This window comes from Loxodonta africana, chromosome 3 (assembly GCF_030014295.1).
Source record: "Loxodonta africana isolate mLoxAfr1 chromosome 3, mLoxAfr1.hap2, whole genome shotgun sequence".
Taxonomy (NCBI): Eukaryota; Metazoa; Chordata; class Mammalia; order Proboscidea; family Elephantidae; genus Loxodonta; species Loxodonta africana.
In genome coordinates this window covers 142,888,559-142,909,023 of record NC_087344.1, presented here as the reverse complement: position 1 = coordinate 142,909,023, position 20,465 = coordinate 142,888,559, and the positions used below count along the sequence as shown (strand labels likewise).

The 20,465-nt window shown below is 36.7% G+C and overlaps 1 protein-coding gene across 1 annotated transcript in view; it reads left to right on the top strand.

The window, feature by feature from the left end:
- Positions 1–20,465, top strand: part of ABCD3 (ATP binding cassette subfamily D member 3) — a 97,551-nt gene that overhangs the window by 19,173 nt on the left and 57,913 nt on the right. The window contains exons 2-3 of the mRNA XM_010598091.3: positions 10,854–10,890; positions 18,198–18,296. Of these exons, the coding sequence (XP_010596393.2) occupies positions 10,854–10,890; positions 18,198–18,296 (136 nt within the window). The remainder of the gene's footprint in view (positions 1–10,853; positions 10,891–18,197; positions 18,297–20,465) is intronic.

The window sequence follows — 20,465 nt, the reverse complement described above, 5'->3', positions numbered from 1 at the left end:
CGTGCATTGCTACTGAGCTGGTCATTTCTAGGTCCTTTTAAATTAGTTAATAGCGTTACAGCGATATCATTTTCATGATTTGATAATTGTACTGTGGTTATGTAAGAAGAGAATGTCTTTGTTCTTAGAAAATAAACACGGGAGTATTTAGAGATAACTTAATCTCAGATGGTTCAGAAAGAAAATGGGGGGGCAGAGAGAGAAGAGAAAGAGGGCGAGAAGGACAAGTGGGATGGAAGGGAGGGAAGGGAGAGAGAGAGCAAATATGGTAAAATGTTAATGTTAATTGAGAAATCTAGATGAAAGGTATCATAAAAATTCTTTGTACGATCCTAGCAGCTTTTCAGTAAATTTGTAATTGTATCAAAATAAAAAAAGTTAAAAAAAAAATGCCATTGCTGCAGCTATCTTCCCAGCATCCCCTCTGTAAAATGTTTCACGTGGCTTTTTCTGCAGTTAGTCTAAAGGACTTGGGTACTTTGATAAAGGGACACTCTTATGGATGCATGTTTTTTTTTATGGATGCATGGGGGAACCCTGTGTTAGGTATGCAGTGAAGCACTATAAACAAAATATCAAATGTGCCTCAGTTATCCACTCTTTCACTGTTATTACTATATAAATTTTAAAATCAGCATGTTGGAATTTTGGTGGGGATTGCTTCTAAACTACAGATCAATTTCTAATACTGGTTATTTTAACTTTACATTTTTTTGTTTTGAATCATCAGTTTATAAAATGTGTTAGTTTTTTCAAAATTCCAGCTTTTGGTTTGCTTTACCTCTCTATTAAATATCTGGTTTTTATTTCAATACTTTTTTGCCTTTACTCTATTTTTTTCCTACTTCAGTTTTACGAAGTTTTAACTCTTCTAACATGTGCATTTAAGGTTATAAAGCTCTCTCTGCGCACCACTTTAGTTTTATCCTGTAGGTTTGGGTGTTATCTTTATCACTCATCTCAGTATTTTTTTGGTTGCCTTTGATTTCTTTGACCCGTGCTTTTTCATGAGCCTGCCTCCTTATTTATGTGCCAGGTACCTACAGGGTTGCTGTGTTGTGAGTCAGAGTTGACGTGAAATGGGTTTGGTTTCTATGTATTGCTGCTGCATCAGGGTCCCTGATCCGCAGAAACTGTCAAAATGCCTGTTGTTTTGAATTGCTAAGCCTTTTTAAAAAAAAATTTTATTGTGCTTTAAGTGAAAGTTTACAAATCAAGTCAGTCTCTCATACAAAATCTTATATACACCTTGCTATATGCTCCTAGTTGCTCTCCTCCTTGGCCTTCACATCTCCCCTCCAGACAGGAGCTGCCCACATAGTCTCATGTGTCTACTTGATCCAAGAAGCCCACTCCTCCCCAGTATCTTTTTCTGTCTTATAGCCCAGTCCAATTCCTGTCTGAAGAGTTGGCTTTGGGAATGGTTCCTGTCTTGGGCCAACAGAAGGTCTGGGGACCATGACCTCCGGGTTCCTTCTAGTCTCAGTCAGACCATTAAGTCTGGTCTCTTTACAGGATTTTTTTTTTTCTTTTTATCCCATTGCTCTCCTGCTCCCTCAGGAGTACTCTGTTGTGTTCCTGTCAGGGCAGTCATTGGTTGTAGCCGGGCACCATCTAGTTCTTCTGGTCTCAGGCTGATGTAGTCTCTGATTTACATGGCCGATTCTGACTCTTGGGCTCATGCTTACATTATGCCTTTGGTGTTCTTCATTCTCCTTTGCTCCAGGTGGGTTGAGACCAATTATTGCATCTTAGATGGCCGCTTGCTAGCGTTTAAGACTCCAGACACCACTCTCCAAAATGGGATGCAGGATGTTTTAATAGTTTTTATTATGCCAGTTGACCTAGATGTCCCCTGAAACCATGGTCCCCAAAGCCCTGCCCCTGCTACTGTGGCCTTCGAAGCATTCAGTTTATTCAGGAAACTGCTTTTGGTTTAGTCCAGTTGTGCTGACCTCTCCTGTATTGTGTGTTGTCCATCCCTTCACCTAAATTAGTTCTTGTCTACTATCTAATTATAAACTGCTAAGGTTTGGGGTACTTTGTTATATAGCAATAAATAACTGACCCAGTCCTTTATAATTTAGTGTAATTGCAGTTATATTTTGGTTGAAACCTATCTTATTTTGTATTTTTTGTCCTTCCTGTTTTATATTTTTCTTGTCCTATTTTTTTTAAATTGCTCTCCTCCCATTATTTCATTTTTACCCCTTCTATTTTTTTAATATCTTAGAATTTATTGTTTTTTTCTTTTATTGATTACCCTAGAAATTTTAGTGTGTGTTTAACTTTTCAAGTGTAAATATTAATCAGTAATACTTGACCATCCTTCCAGGTGGTAAAAGGACTTCAGAAGAGTCACTTTCTTTTCTCTCCTGATTTATATGCACTTGTTGTGGTTTTTTTTTTTTTTTAAAGCATTCTCAGACATTATTATTGTTGTTTCCTATAATATCATTTAGAAATAACTATGTATTTTTCACTTTCTTTCCTTTTCATTTCTTCTTGTAACCTAGCCTATCTGGGATCATTTTTTCCTCCATGCAGAGTGTACTTGCTGATGGCAAATTTTCTCCTTTTTATCAGATAATGTCTTTATTTGCAAATTCCCCCCCCCCCCCGCCGTGAATAGATAATTTTGGCTGGCTGTAATTTCCTTTCTGTGCATTGAAAATTTAATTTCACCATATTCTCGTTTCCATTGTACATATTGAGAAGTCAGCTATCACTGTGTGACTATTGTTCCTTTGATGGTAGTTTTTTTCTCCTCTAGTTGCCCTTAAGGATTTCTCTTTGCCTTTGATTTTCTGAAGCTTTGGGTACGTCTGGATTTATTTTTCATTTATCTTGCTTAGTATTCACTGAGTCTCTTGACTTTGTGGATTGGCATCTCTCTTCAGCTTTGGAATATTCTCAGCCATTTTCTGTGACTTATTCTATCTTTTTATTCTTCTTGGACACCAAGTAAGATTGTCTCAGTATAACCGTTGTGTCTCACTTTTACTTGTCTGTTTTTCATCTTTTTGTTTTCTCTTTGCTACACTCTGAATAGTCTATTCTGACCAGTCTTCCAGATGACTAATTTTGTCTTCAACTGTGTGGATGTTAAATCTATTGATTAGATATTTAATTTCCATTGTTATGTTTTTTTATTTTTAGAAATTCCATTTCTTTCAAGTCTCGTTACTTTTTATAGCTTCCTCTTCCTGGTAAATATCTTTGAATTTTATTTTATGTATTTAGTTCTTTAAATACAGTCTGCATAGTTTTGTATGATGTATTTAGGAATTCCAACATGTAAAGTCTTTCTGGGTCTGTTTCTCTTTTCTGTACTTTCTGCTTGCTTTTGGTCATGGAGTCTAGTTTCCTGTGTGCTTGCTTGTATTTGATTATAGTTTAGACATTTTATTTAAAATTACTTGTTGGAATAATTTTGAGGCTTGTAGTAAACATACCTTTCTTCTAAGAGGAAAGTATGCATCTTTCCTCTTATCATTTAGCAATATCATTTAGGGAACAACTTAAACCAAGTTCCTGAAGAGCACATTCGAAATTTTTAAGTACCCAGAAACCCATTGTTGTCAAGTCAATTCTGACTCATAACAACCTGAAAAAACAGAAGGTTCACTTTTCAGATTTCATACTTCTGTTTCCTAGAGGAGTTTATAACATTGATAGAAAGGATATAATGTAATTTTCATGTTATTGCCTTCCAAATCAGCATCTCTGTTCTTGAACTTTAAAAATTTTTAATTTTCTTCTGGACAATTTCATATACTTATCTTACTGGGACTTGAAATTCAACAAGTTTATAATGAGTTGAATTATCATTTCCCTGAATGCTGCTTCTACTAATCTTTTTTGTGGTTAATGAAATCACTGTCCTCCAAGGTGAAAACTGAGAGACCTAAGGAGAAATACTTTGTCTTTCTGGGCATCAGTTTATCTCTCAAATAAGGAGTTTGTAGCCGATAGTTTAATACCTCCCCTGTCTTCACACGGCTCTTTAAGCCGTGTTCTTCTACTCCTCTTGTTTCTATATTTACTTGGTTCCCACATTTTATCTCTTCTCTCACCCTGTTATTTCTAGTCATGGAGGCCCCATGTGTTAAAGAGTAGAACTGCTCCATAGGGTTTTCTTGGCTGTAATCTTTACAGAAGCAGGTTGCCAGGCCTTTCTTCCATGGCAACAGTGGATGGGTTTGAACTGCCAACTTTCAGGTTATGTTAGTAGTCAAGTGCAAACCTCAGTGTATTTCTGTCACACACACAGATACACACATATATACAAAGGTATCCTTGTGTGCTCAGAGTGCTTTTGTTATAGGAAACTGCTCTCTTGTATGCTTATTCCAGTTGGTTTACTGCCTCTGTTCTGGCAGGCTTCCCAGGTTCATATCTAGTTACTTAGATTAAAAAAAAAAAAAAAAAATTTCTGCTTTATTGCCAAACTCTAAAAACCTGAACTTAACTAAAAAAAACAAAAACGAAACACTCCCCCCCCTTTTTTTCTATTTCAAGAGGAACTTTACTAAAATACTAAATGAAACAAAGTTTAGAAGACAAACAAATTAAAAGCTTCGGAAGCATCTTCCGTGGGGCAGGCATACTATTAGGCATCAGAGGTGTAGATGAACAAGACATGGCCCCTGTGCTCAAGAAGCCGATGAGGGGGCAGAAGTGATATACACACAGCTGAGGGAGCATAGAGGGCACCTACATACACACTAAAAAAAATGGTTAAAAAAGGCTCCCCAGACACGGTGGCCATGTAATTTATTATCCTAACTGATAAAATTTTGAGATTGAGAGAGAATGTGATTCATCATTACATCAGGACAACAGGTGTAAATAAGGATTGTCCTGGGCAAATTGATAATATGGTCACAGTATTCCAAGAAGGTATGCTGAGTTTTACAAACAAATTGAAATTGAGCAGATTGATGGGTGAAGGGTCCTTTTAAGCAGAAGGAATAGCATATGTGAAGACATAGTGGGCATAAGAGAGCATAGTATTAAGTTGAAGCATCTCAAATATCCATTTCTATAAATCAAAATGATCAAATATTTGTAATTTCTCATAGTTTAACCTGTTATGTTAAGGTGACTGGAGCATAGAGTATTTGTGCCCAGTGTCAGGAGATGAGTCTGGAAAAGAAGGCAGGAGCCAAAGCAGGATGACCTTTAAGCAACAGATGTACTAGGAGCTTGGATTTTCTTCTGAAAGTGATTATGTGTATATTTATTTAAAAAAAAATTTTTTTTTAGTTTTTAAGTCTTAATGAAATGTATAGGCAATACATTCTTATGGCCCAAAATATTTTTTAAAAGAATGAAATACTGGTGTAAGTGAAAATGGTCTGTAGTTGTTGTACAATTTTTGTTAGGTGTTGCTTGCATCAAAAACAACGTGGACATTTTTTTTCCTATTCTTTGGAATGCTTGTAAAAGCACTGGAATTATCTGTTCTCTGGGGGGGTTTGTAGAATTCCCTTATAAATTTTCTGGGCTTGGAGCATTTTTTTGGGGGGGGGGTAGGTGGGTAGTTCAAGGAGCCCTGGTGCACAGTGGTTAAAGTGCTCAGCAGCTAACAGAAAGGTCAGTGGCTCAAACTCAACAGTGGCTCCATGGGAGAACTGTGGCGGTCTGCTTCCGTGAAGATTTACAGCCTTGGAAACCCTACGGGGCAGTTCTACTCTGTTCTGTAGAATATAAGCCAGATTGATTTGATGGCATTGGGGTTTTTGTTTTTTTTTTAAGTGGATAGCTCACAGATAATTTTTTCAATTTCTGCCACCAAGATCAGTCTATTTAGATTTTTTCCCTCTGCTGGGGATCAATTTTGGAAAATTATATTTTTCTAGAAAATTATCCATTAATCCAGGTTTTCAGATTTCTTTATGGAGGATGAGGCAAGAGACTCTTATGACTTGAACTTTTTACTTTGGTTTTGTACTAGTGCTGATGTGGTGCTTTACGTTCTTTTTCAAAGAAAGAACCAACTCTTGGATTTTTATTGGCTAGTGTTTAATTTTCTGTTTTTTAACTCATTAGATTCTGCTTTTGCTGTTTTTAATTTCTTCTGCTTTCCCTTTTATTCTTCCTTTTAAACTTTTTGCTGAATGCTTAAATTATTTAAAGTTTTTCTTTTTTATTGAAATAATATTTACAATTCTGAGCATTCCTTTAGTTGAATTCCACAGGATATGTTTTATATATGTGCTCCTGTGTGCGCATGCCTGTGCACGTGTGTGTGCTTGTGTCTGTGTGTGTATGAATGATATGGTTACAGAAATAAATTGGAAGAAGTTAAGAGACTAATGATAAGAAAACTACTTAGAAAGCAGGTGAGCAAATTATAGTATTTCATGTGAGAAATTTTGGTGGCCTGAACTGAAGTGGCAATCTTGACGGCAAGAAGAACATAATAGAGAGATTCAGGGTGAAGGGTATGAGCAAGGGAGAATATTTCAGAATAGCTTCCCAGGCTTGTGATTTGGATGGCTGGATAGATGAAGGTATCATTTGCTCAGTTAGGGCCCATGTTTGATATGAAAAAATAATAGATCTGGGGTAGAAATAGATATGTTTAATTTAAAAAGGTTTTCAGTAGTTGCAGGTATAAATATCTTATAAAAAGTCAGGTATTCAAATCAGGAGCTTGGAAAAGAGGTGGTTGCTAGAGGCTTGGGAAGTCATTAGAGAATGGGTGATTATTGACTGACGTGATCTAGAGCAGTGTCTCCCAAAATGGATCTAAAGATATATTCTTCTGGGTCTTAAAGTTTTATGGGAATTTTCTTTGCCAAAAAAACAAAAACAAAACTGTGAAATATTTGCTTCAGCATACCAAAGTACAATGATTGCCTTGAGGGAAAGCACTTTTGTGACTAAGTTGTGAGCTGAACTAGCCACTTTTTTTATGGAGCAACATTTTTGCTTGAAAGAATGACTGAATAATTAATGATTATTCAGACTTGCCTATTTGGCAGACATTTTCTTGTAAATAATGAAGTAACCCTTCTAGGAAAAACAACTGACAGTGCTTGTTGCTATTGTTACAGTTCAGCCTCTCAAGTGAAAATTAGAATTTGTTAAACTTACCTGTGCTACCTTCAACTTGACAATTTCCCAGATCTCCAGACTTTTCTGATAAGATTGATGACAATACTAACCAATGTGGTTTATTTTGATACCACATAATAAAATGTGTCACCACTTGAAAGGTCCACGTAACTCTGGGAACCAACATTTTCCAAATGACCAATGCATGATGCTACAGAATCTTGCGTGGGTGAAAGATCCACTGGAGGTACAAGATAGAGCAGTGTGCGTTTATTGTATCCAAGTGCAAGAAGTCATTGATAAGGGTTTGATTTTTTTATTCCATATTAGAACATTGTAGTATCAAAGAAGAATATCCACCAATTATCTGAAAATGCTATTACATATACAGCACTCCTCTGTTTTCAACTACATATCTGTATGAGACTGGATTTTCTTCATATACCTCAGTGGAAACAGCCTTAGCATAAGAGATATAAAGAATAGATGCTCAACTATGAGAATTCAGCTACCTTCTGTCAAGCCACACATTAGAGAGATTTGCAGACACACACGCACACACACACACATATATATAAAAAAGCCACTTTCCTAACTAGATAGTTTTGTTTGGAAAAATACAGCTATTTTTATAATAATACTGTTTATTAACATGGAAATACTACCTTTAAATAAGTAACTATTTTTTAAATCTCTGAGATTTAATACCTATACAATAAATATCCATGGACATAACCCACAAAAATAATAGCTTTTTGGGAGCCCTGGTGGTGCAGTGGTTAAGCACTAGGCTGCTAAACAAAAGGCTGGCAATTTTTGAACCCACCCTGCTCTGTGGGAGAAAGAGGTGGCAGTCTGTTCCTGTAAAGATTACAGCCCTGGGAACCCAGCGGGGCAGCTCTGCGTCTGTCCTACAGGGTCGCTGTGAGTCGGAATCAACTTCGTGGCAATGGGTTGGTTGGTTTGGAGACTGCAGAGTTTGAGAAGTGCTGACCCAGAGAAATGCCTAGCGTAGAGTAACTAATTAGTAAATGTTCGAATGATTGTTGACCATGTCACTTTTATGATCTGCCTTAACTTTTCAATAATATGTGCATTTGATATTGTATCTTTTTGTATGTCTTTCTTTCGCACTCTCCAATTCTACTAAGCAACCAGGCTGTTTTTTCCTGCTACCGTACTCTTCTTTTCCTGACCACCGCTCGGGCAGAGTTGTTACTGGGCAGATAGTGGAAGGGATTGGTACAGAGACTGCCATCATATTTTGGAAAGTCTGCTGATCTATTGAGCAAGATGAAAATAGATGAGCAGCTCCCGACTAAATATAGCATCCCAGCTGGTCTAATAGATTGTTATATATGTGGTCATGGTTCACATAGGTCATCAGATTAGATTTTAAAATTGTTTTAATTTTGTTATACCTTGAAATGTAATGAGACAGCTGATGCTTAGTGATTGTTGTAGACATCATAGATACCTTGCCATTTGTATTGGCCAGTGAATATAAGTAATATATCTTAAACATATTGAATAGCTTTATTTTAATGTATTTAGCTGATAAAGTGATCTATTCAGTAGCGAAAGGGAAACCCGTATATGATACACAAGAGTAGCACGTATTTCTGTTTATTGTAGAGCCTTTTTATTTTCATAGGATAAAAATCAGGAAAAGGAGCATACTGAATTATTAAACTTGAATCTGCTTGCTAGTGGATTATTTTTTGGGAAGTAAATTAACTTCTTGCCATTCTTTAGCATGGCATTTGAACTGAAGAAATATAACTAATTTGAATAGGAATTCTAGTATACTGTTCCAGTTTATCCTAAGTGATATATATTTATGTGTATAATATTTTTAAAGGAAACCCTGGTGGCGTAGTAGTTAAGAGTTATGGCTGCTAACCAAAAGGTCAGCAGTTTGAATCCACCAGACGTTCCTTGGAAACCCTATGGGGCAGTTCTACTCTGTCCTGTAGGGTCGCTGTGAGTCAGAATCGGCTTGACGATTTGGTTTGGTTTTATTTTTTAATACTTTTTTAAAAAATGAGACTATATCAGTGGAAAACATTAAATGATTCTTAAAACGGGGAATTTAAAAAGCCCTATGGAAGGAAGGTTCATAATTAACTGGGTGTGCTTGAACATACCTGTCTCTCGCTAGCTGGCTGGCTGTCTGCCTGCCTGGCTATCTGCAGGTAGTCCCTGACTTTGAGTGTATTTGACAATGAACTGCCCTTTGACCATCTTTTTTTTTTTTTTTTTTTAACATTGTTAGTAATCTGTACTACATACAGTGTTGCAGTGTTAGTAATCTGTACTACATACAGTGTTGCAGCATGTAATTTACTGATGTTATTATTCTCACATGTTCACTTGCACATGTTCAGCGTTATGATTTACTGTTCAAAACATTACTGTGTAGCAGGCTATGGCAATTAAAAAAAAGTATTCTACATACGTCAGAAATGACTTACAACCGAGTTGTCAGAACAGAATTCCGTTGTAAGTGGGAGACTACCTGTATGTAAGAGGATTTTCTGAATTTGTTTTACAGTCTCATACAAATTTTAAGACAGATAGCAATCCTGCAATACACTTGAAATTAGAAACAATAGTAAACCTAAACACTTTTGAAAATAAGGACATCTACTGAATTGTAGTTGTTTGGTTTTCCAGCCTTGGACAGTAAGTGGATCTTATCACGGGAGAATGTTCATTCTACAGATGTTTGGCTCAACTGGGTATTGAACATAGAGGGTTGAGTAGCGTATGGCCCCTGTAGTAGGCACGGAGCTAAGCCGCGCAGATTCCCTTTCAGAGAAGGGCTCACCTGCCCAGTTGCAAGGAGTGCAATCAGCAGGCATCCCTGTCTGCCTGCTCCTTAGGGCATGCCTCAGCTGCAGAGAGCTACCTTCTCCAAGGTGCTCTTTCCCTGGGGCAGCCTGCATTTGCGGACTGAGCAAGGCAGGGGCATAAAGTCTTGACCATTTCAGCCTAATGCAGAGCGTTCAGATAGACAGTACTCGATTCAGAGCATCTCATCAGGTTGGGCAAAGCTTTGTTGAGCCTGCACTGAACTTTGAGTTCTTCTGCTCAAACTTGATTTCTCCGCCTTCCTTTCACAGTTGTTGATCTGTAATTAACATCTTGTATCCCAAATGCCATCTCACTTCTACTTTGGAGAACCCAGCCTGCAAATAGCCCCTGATATCATTTAGTTCACTGCGGGGAAATAGACATCAAACAAGAAATTAAAAATATCAATATTACATTAGTATGTTATATGTGTCCGTGTGTTTTTATGTATGTAGGGTGCCATTGTGGTATGTTATAAAAAGGACCTGTTGTAGTTGTGTACCGTTGAGTTGACTCCGACTCATAGTGTCCCTATAGGGGACAGAGTAGAATTGCCCCCATAGGGTTTTCAAGGCAGTAATCTCTGCCAGGTCTTTTCTCCCACAGAGCGGCTGGTAGGTTTGAACTGCTGACCTTTCAATTAGCAGCCAAGTGCATTTAGCCACTGTACCACCAGGGCTCCTACAAGAAGGAACTAAGCCAGACACGGTGCCCATTAAAATTGTAGTAGTTAATGTTTTTCGGGCACTTTTTATAAATGATACTTAATGAAAGGCAGTGGAACTACTATTATTTAATGTGTTCTATCTCAGTATGATGAAGAAAAAGAAGAAACCCATTTGGATAGTGTGGAATATTCTCTTGATAACTCAAAATAATTTTAATGACAGGAACACTTTGCAAATAAAGTTCTCTTTTTTTTCCCTCTGCAGTAAGAAAAGTGGAAAACCAACATTACAGAACAATGAGGTAAAATTTTAAATCATCTACTCTTTAGTATTTCATGTACTTATTTCATTTATTGTGTTATATAATTTTAAATTAGGCTAAAATCATAGAGTTTTAGAATTAGAAGGGAACTTAAAGATCATTTCTAATCCACCATATAGTGTAGGAATTCCTTCTGGAATAGGATTTCTTGACAGATGTCTTGTAGCAGCACAGGAGAAGTCTACTGTGTCTTCAGTAATAGACTGCTGTATGGTTGAAGACAGTTGTCATATTTCCGGAGTCTTTTCCATGCTAAGCAAGCCTTGTTATGTCAGGTGTTTCTCGCGTGACATGGTTTCTGGTTCTTTATCAGTCTGTGTACATTCCTCTGAATCTACACTAGTGTCCTTACATATTGTCATTAGAATAGAACACAGTTGTCCAATTGTGATCTCAGTAGCATCTCGTGATATGAATACCGTATTGCTAAAATTTAGCCTACAGTTGTTTTTACATCTTTAGCCATAACTATTGTTTACGTTAAGTGAAGCTTATGGTAAATTATAACCTCCAGGTGTCTTTCTGGTGATCAGTTCTCTTGATAGATACCCTCGATCTTGTATTTATCAGTTGATTTTTCTTTCTCTGTTTTTTTAGTAATAGCTTTATTGAGGTATAATTCACATACTATAAAATTCACCCTTTTCAAGTATATATAAAATCCAGTGATTATTATTCACAGAACTGGGCAATCACTACCACTATCTATTTTTTGAACATTTTTTGTCACCCCAAAAAGAAATCCTGTACATATTAGCAATCATTCCCCATTCTTCCCTTCTCCCAGCACCTGTAAACCACTTACCTACTTTTTGTCTCTATGAAGTTTCCTATTGTGGACACTTCATATAAATAAAAAACCAAACCCATTGCCACTGAGTCAGTTTTGACTCATAATGACGCTATAGGACAGAGTAGAACTGCCCCGTAGGGTTTCCAAGGCTGTAATCTTTACGGAAGCAGACTGCCACATTATCCTCCTGCGGAGGGGCTGGTGGGTTTAAACCACCAACCTCTCAAGAGGCAGCTGGGCACTTTAACCGTTGGACCACTAGGGTTCCTTCATATGAATAGAACCATGCAATATGTGGTCTTTTGGGACTGGCTTCTTTCACTTAGCGTTAAATTTTAACGTTCATCCATGTTACAGCGTGTTATCAGTATTTGGTTCCTTTTTATTGCCAAATAATATTCCATTGTGTGGATATACCACATTTTATTTATCCATTCATCAGTTGATGGACATTTAGGTTGTTCCCAATTTTTGGCTGTTATAAAAAATGCTGGTATGAACATTTTGTGTACAAGTTTTCTTGTGGACATATGTTTTCATTTCTCTTGGGTATATACCCAAGAGTGTCGTTGCTGGGTGATATATTAACCCAGTTGATTTCTTTTAAATACACATTAATTTATCCCTGTAAATGTGAGCTTATTGGGTTTAGTTTATTGGTTTAGTGTAATTTTGAATGCAGTTCTAATGTCTAGTATGTGAAAGCACCTGTTGCCATCGAGTCAATTCTGACTCATAGAGACCCTATAGGTCAGAGTGTAACTGTCCCATAGAGTTTCCAAGGGGTGCCTGGTGGATTTGAACTGCTGACCTTTTGGTTAGCAGCCATAGCTCTTAACCACTAGCCACCAGGGTTTCCTCTAGTATGTTAGGTAGGAGGTATTATCTGCAAATTTAGTTTCCCTTCTCTTGTTTCCTCTTATTTTCTGATAGTATTGATTAGGTAAGGACCAAGGAGAGTATCCTGTGGCATCTCTTAACCTGTGCTTTTTGGTTATGGTTTATTCAGCTTCAGCTATATCCAACTAGAGCAAAATCTGATTTTCATTTCTCCAATCAGAGCACAAGAATTTTATAAAGAACATTAGATTCGTTGATTAATTTATTTATTCATTCTTTCAGCAAGTATTTATTGGGCTCCTTGCATATGCCTGGTGTTATAGTAGGCTCTGGGGTTATGGCAGTTATAAAAATAAGTCACTACCCTCATGGAGCTTACATTCTACATGTAAGCTAATACACTAATATAATACTCAATAAAGAAGAAAATTAGAATTATTTGAAATGACTTAATAAACTAATGCTGGCTTCTAGTGATGATTGTCTGAGTCTTCCCAAACCTTTCATATGTCCGTTCTCTGGACATCCTGGAAATTAACATCAAATTTGCTGTTCTTTAGTTTTCATAATCTCTGTTTCCCAGTGTTTGAAAAGTGGGACAAAATAAACTTATCTCCAGTTGTCTGACATGTCCCATCTCCATGAGCTCTCATATCTAAGTTATATCTAGTTATCAAACATCGTTGTTCATTGCTATCAAGTTGGCTCCAACTCATGGTGACTCCATGTACAACAGAACGAAATGCTACCTGGTCCCATGACATCCTCACGATGCGGGCATACTGGAGTCCATTGCTGATTGATTGACTTCCGATCTACGGAGCTCATCTTCCAGCACTGTAGTAGACAATATTCTGTTGTGATCCATAGGGTTTTCATTGGCTAATTTTCAGAAGTGTACTGCCAGGTCTTTCTCCCTAGTCTCTCCTTAGCAAGCTCTGCTGAAATGTGTCCATCATGAGTGACCCTGCTGGTATTTGGAATACTGGTGGCATAGCTTCCAGCATCAAAATACCACACAAATCACCACAGTATGACAAACTGACAGATGGGTGATGGTATTCAAGCATAGTTATCTTAATTTTATCTAAGTTATCAAATCTATCTGCAAGTTCTAGGACAAAATTGAAATAAGTCAGGACAGCTAGATTTGTTCAATTCCTTTTTTTTTTAATTCTTCCTATTTTTCCGTACAAATACCTTTTGGATATATACTTATTTGCTGGTCATAGAGTGTAAGCAAGATAAATTCAGTTTATTAAATGGTTGGCAAAAAATATAAAAGGATATAAGGCGGTATGTACTCTGATGCCACATTTTAAAATTTGTAGGAATCGCATATGCATGGGCACACACACACACGCATGCGTGCTGAAATGAAATCTGGTATGAATACATAGGATACCAAATATTAACTAATGTAATTAATACTAAAATTTTAGATGGCAGGGTATAGGTTCCTTATTTCTGCCAGTGTTGTAATTTTTCTACAGTGAATGTGTATTATTTGTAGGGGAAAGAACAAATAAAAAAAAATTTTTTTTTAATTAAAATTTTTATAGTCTTTGGTGAGATTGGATTGGGGTGAGGTAATTTTCATAAGACCTGAGATTTAAAAAGTAGGAAAGGGTTTAATAGAAAGTTAAACAGTATAAAGAGTTAGCTGACTTGCTTTTAAAATACTTAATCATTTAAATTTGAAATAGGTTATATATATGATATAAAATCAAAAGGTATAAAGGTAAGTAGTGTGCTGGGTTTAGTGCTTAACATTCCCACACATATTTTTATACTTCTGTGGTGTGTTTGTGTGTGTGTACGCATAAACAGTAGTGACAGAATTATTTTGCATGTTTGAACACTTTATAATTCATTGTATATATCATTCTTTTTTCCCAGCGTAATGTTTTTTAGATCCATCCATGTTGATAGCTGTAGATCTCATTTACTGCTCTATACTATGGTATTCTCTTTATGAATATGTGCTGCTTCCTTTTTACAACGTATAGAATTTTCATTGCATAAACCAAAAAAAACCAAACGCAGTGCCATTGAGTTGATTCCGACTTATATAGCGACTCTATAGGACAGAGTAGAACTGCCCTGTAGAGTTTCCAAGAATCGCCTGGCGGATTTGAACTGCCGACCCTTTGGTTAGCCCCCGTAGCACTTAACCACTACGCCACCAGGGTTTCCTTTCATTGCGTAGGTACATCATGATTTGTACATCATCTTATTATTGATGTAGAATAAGTTCCTAAAAGTAAATTTGCTGGGTATTCTACATTTTACAGTCCGTGTACATTTTACATTTCTATAGATATTACATAGTAGTTACACCACTTTACACTTTGCTCTACAGTATACAAGAATGCTTATACTCTTTTCAGCGCTGTATGACCTTTTATTTTATTTGCTATCTCAAATGTCTGTCTCAGTCAATTCTAGTTCCTCTTCCCTTTCTAAATTGATTGATACAATAAATAGGAACTTTATTGCTCCTTGACCTTGTTGCCTCCTGAATGTTTGGGTTTTTTTTTTCCCAAGTTATTTTATTGCTTTACATAATGGTTCATTTGCATTTTCTATAATTTCCATGTTAAGCTTGTATCATTAAAATGTTTTGTTTTTAAACTTACTGAGAAGTTTAGGGTGGGGAAGTTCAATTGTGAATTTAAGGTGAATTCTCAAGAGAGGCTAATAGTATTATGAAATGTACTGTTTCTGTAGGTATTCTCTTACAGAGTTGTTTCAGGCATGCATTCTATTATGTGTCAAGAATGGCAGAGCAATCTTGACATCTTTTCTATCTGAATTCAGCCTTTCTGAGCCGGTCCTCCAGTCCAGCTGCTTCAGTGCAGAAAACACTGTGATGATTTCAGGAAGAATCTAGTTCCCTTCAAGAACAGAAATGTAATGAAAATCAAGTCAGCCTTCAGACAGCTTAAGAAATAGGAGCAGTGACAACAGGAACAGGTGAAAAAGGGGAGGAGGTATTATATATCAGTTAGCTGTTAGTATTTTAAAGTGTTTTAATGTTACTTTTTTGTAACCTTTCTTCTTTCTTTATTGTCATAGTTCATTTCATGAGAGCAGGTAGAAGCAGGTAGCCCTCTATTTATGGTAGGGGATGGCCATTTCAGCAGGAAATTATCTGAAGTTCAGGCAAGAGATGGAGAGGAGGAAAACCATGAGAGTAGAAGTTTAACATTTTTTGAACAAATGGATGGTGTGTATCACCTTTTCTTTATTCATGTCCTCTTATATTTTCTCAATCTAGGAAAATAAAAGGGGAGGTTTAGGTTTGAAATAAAGTTTGGCTTGAGGAAAATAGACTAGCTCAACTAAATAGACCATAAGACTTTTTGTCTGTTTTGATTACTGTATCCCCATCATTTAGAACAGTGCCTTGACACCATGTAAGTTATTTGTTGCATGAATGACTGCATGCATGCATGAATGGAGTAGATTGGGCCTTTAACTCAGGAGGATGTGAATTACAAACTTCTCTGAAAGACCTGAAATCCTGAGTTTGTTCAATAGTTACAGAGTAGGGCTGATTGGTATCCAGTTCTTCCTATGTAGGTCTTCCTAATCTAACCCTAAAAACAAAACAAACCCATTGCCGTTGAGTAGATTCCAACTCATAGCGACCCTATAGCACAGAGTAGAACTACCCTATAGAGTAGTTCTATAGGAAGTTCTATAGGAAGGAGCGCCTAGTGGATTCGAACTGCTGATCTTTGGTTAGCAGCTGTAGCTCTTAACTACTGTGCCACCAGGGTTTCCAATCTAACCCTAGGAACACTGTTTTCAGACTTCCTATTTTGGTACACAATTCTGTAGTCCAATCAGTGTCTTTTTATTTGGATTATTTATCTAAAGCAGTGATACAGTCTCTGATGTAGATGGTACTTTATTCCAATTCTGTAATGAAACCATTCACTGAGATTCATAAAGCTAGATGTTAATTTAATTAAAGCATATTTATGTTAATGTTTGTCTAACCAACAGAATTTACCATGGGTATTTGTTTATCAAGAGCATGGTAGCTGAGTAAGTGAGCTGTGAAAATGGGAGTCAGTGAGGGGCTGAGGGGAGGGTGGGTAGGACATTAGGCAGTAGATAGGGTCCTCCTAGAATGTCTTGCTTATTCTAAGAAGTTTCTCCTGCCTGTTATCCGAAACAGTCCAGGGGTAATCAAGTAAATAAAAACCAAACACGTTGCCATTGAATCGATTCCAACTCATAGCAACCCTGTAGGACAGAGCAAAACTACCCATAGGGCTGCTAAGGAGTGGCCAGTAGATTCGAATGTCCGACATTTTGGTTAGCAGCTGAGCTCTTAACCACTGTGCAACCAGGGCCCCATAATCAAGTTAATAGACTCCACCATGCCTAGTTCATATAACTTTTTTCTTACCTTTGCAAATGATTTTATACCTTTATTTTCATGGACCCAGTGAAAATGAAGAAGTCTCTGAGAGATAGAGAAGAGTAATTACTGCTCTTAAATATGTTCAGTGGTTTCCTTCTACACTGAGAATAAACTTTAAATCCTTGCTATGTCCTAAGGTGCTGCCCTTTACAAACCCTGCCTACTCCTTCCGTTTCTCTCATTCTTGTTCCCTTTGCCCTAGCAGTACTATCATCTTGCTATCCACTCTGCATGCCAGTTTTATTCCTGCTACTGGGATTTTGTGCTTGGTGTTCCCTATGCTTTACCACTCCCCCAAGACCATCACGTGGCTTCACTTCATTCATGTCTCAACATGAGCCTTGGTGGCACACTGGTTAAGTGTTCAGCTGCTAACCAAAAGTTTGGCAGTTCGAATCCACCAGCTGCTCCTTGGAAACCCTGTGGGGCAGTTCTGCTCTGTCCTATAGGGTCTCTATGAATTGACTTGATGGTGAAGGGTTTGGTTTTATAAGTGTTACCTCCTCAGAGAAAACTTTCCAGTCATCCTGTCCGAACCATTCTTCTTTTTCTCATGACCCTGCTTAAGCCATCTGTAATAATTTTCTATTGTTTTATTTTTATCCATTTCTTCTGCTAGAAAGTGAGCTGTATGAGTGAAGGAACCTTGTCTGTCTTTGAATTTATGAGGAAGAGAGAGTAAATTGGCATATTGCATATTGGAAATGCTAACTGATAAATCTAGGAATCTAAAAGTTTCCTGTAATTGGTATCAGGGAAAACCCTGTTCAAGATTTAAAAAACAAAAATACTGTTAATCAGGAAGTGGATAATAAAAAATCTCTAAGTACTTGATGATTTCTTAGCTGTCTCTCTGATTTCAACCCCTACCACTATTCCTTGCTCACAGCTTGAGTCCAATTGGCCGTCTTGTTCTTCAGACACATTAAGCAGGCTTCTACCTCATTATTTTGGACTTGCTGTTTCTCCTACTTGCAGCATTCTTCTCCAGATATTCACGTGGCTCTAGAATGTCTCACTTCCTCATTCAGTTTTTAGGTATGTCTTGCTTTCTTGAAAGCATGTTTGAATATGAGGAAGCAGTTTAAGTCTGTGCTCTATAAATGCAGTATCCATTTCAATACTTGTTTATATCACCTAAAATGAAACATGGTTCTTTAATCTTATTTGTTATAGCTATCCTAAAAAAAGCTTTCTGTTTTTCTCTTAATATAGAAAGAGGGGAAAAAAGAGCGAGCCATGGTGGACAAGGTGTTTTTTTCAAGGCTCATAAAGATTCTGAAAATCATGGTCCCTAGAACATTTTGTAAAGAGGTAAGTTTTATGAAATTATACTGTTGTTCTCAACTTTCAAGTTTACATGAGATCTGAACAATAAAAGCATATTATAAAGCTTTGGTTATACTGCAGGCCAAATATTTTCTGTGTAAGTAATAAGGACTGCTAAATTTTTGTCTTTAAATCACCACCTGTCATGTAAGTGTGCTTTTTTTGTTCAGTGCCAGTTTTTAAGTAGTTGTCTCTGGTATGTGAAATATTATTTCATTGTATTTTATGTGAGATAGTAGTGTACTGCAGTGTGTCTAACCTAAATGGTGTTGCTTTATAATAGTTAAATACTGTTAATAGAAACAAAATTAAACTTAAAAAGACAAAACTTTTTATTACATTGAGATGTTAACAAGTCACATTGACCTGGAATATGATTGAAGCTTGCTTCTTTATATTTGAAGAAGCAAACTGAAGGGCATACATTTTGCTAGCTTCAGTAGAATCAGCTGAACAAAAGAAGTGATTAAATATGTTTTTAAGATATCCAAAATGATATCTGAATTCTCAGGTATTTTTCAGATAGTGAGCTGACTGTAGGAATAAGTTTTATTATTTCTTCTTCTGACCTTTTATCAAGATTATCATTATTTGATAAGCACGTTTAATGATTATTAAAATAATGCTGTGTTCTCCATCTTAACCACCTCAACATTCTCCTTTTATACAAACTAGAAATAGCACTTTTGGCTCCTTCTTTCCCAGCCCTCATCCTTTCAGTTGCAGGGATCTGATAATTTTTCTTTCTATGTGTAATTTTTCCTTCTGCATATTCTTTCCTGGATATTATATTATTCTGTAATAAGTCTCATTTCCAGGAACTCCCCTTTTTAATCTTTTCTGCCAAATTTATATCCTTAAAACATGTTTTCCATTGTTCAAATTTTTAAAAAAGCATTAACTTTATAGTCTATGAATAGCAAGAACAAGATAAGGTGTTCTAAAACACTTCAGTTCCCAAAGAGAACTCATGTTCCTCCATTGAACTTGACTTACCCTCCATCATGTCTTGATTCTGCCTTTGAGAAACTGAAATATAATTTCATAACATTTGTTTTTTCCTAAATAGACAGGTAATAAGTGTTCTTTGAAGAAAAATTGGAAAATGCTTATAGGTACTTATTTTTTTTTTTTACTTCTTGGTACCTATTGGCCTCCCACTCAGAACTTCTATTGTCATTTTGGTGTACAGTCTTCTTTCATGTGAACATACATGAAAATGGGATCACACTTACACTTTTTAATCTCCCTCTCTTACGTTTTAAACATTTTTTCCAAGTTTCCTTCAGTTTCTCTTAATCTGTCACTTCACAATTCCTGCTGTGCTCACGATATCTGTCTTACTTGTATCATTATAATCTCTTGGTTTATCTTTTTGTTTCTTCTCCTTTTCCTACTAGTCTTTTTTCTAAAAACTCTAATAAAAACATTTGACTTCTTTTTTCTCATAGAGTAAATCACAATGTGGCATTGGCCGTCATTTCAGTATCATCTGCTTAGAAGATTCTTTGCTGTTTTATAATCAGGCTCTGAACGCTCAAGTTTTCATTTGTTCACAACAGTCACGTCTCTGAAAATCCCCAGCAAAATCAAATATGTTAAAAAAAAAATAGCTTTATGCTCATTATCTTTTGTGATATTTCCCATAACTCTCCGGACATAATTAATTGTTTTCTCATTTCTACAACCTACCTGGCTTTGAAGAATTCTTATTTAAAATACAAGCTTCTCTGGAAAGATTTGTGCATTACCTCCTCATCCCTCGCATCAGTTAAACAGGGAGACCTGGTGACACGCTGGTTAAGAGCCTGGCGGATAGTGGAAAGGCCTGTGGTTCAAACCCACCATGAGAAAAAGATGTGGCAGTCTGCTTCCATAAAGATTACAGCATTGGAAACCCTGTGGGGCAGTTTTTCTCTATCCTATATGGTTGCTGTGAGTCGAAATCGGCTCAGCGGCAATGAATTTTTTTGTTGTTGTTTGGCATCAGTTAACAGTTTAATGCTCATTTAACTGTTTAGCAGGGGCTCAATGACTGTAAAATGAAGGTGAGACATCGGAAGGCCTCAGAGAGTTAGGGATGTAGAAGGATCCAACTTGACCCTCCTACTTTTGCGTAGATCTAGCTGTGCCACAGGGTCATTTTATGTTACC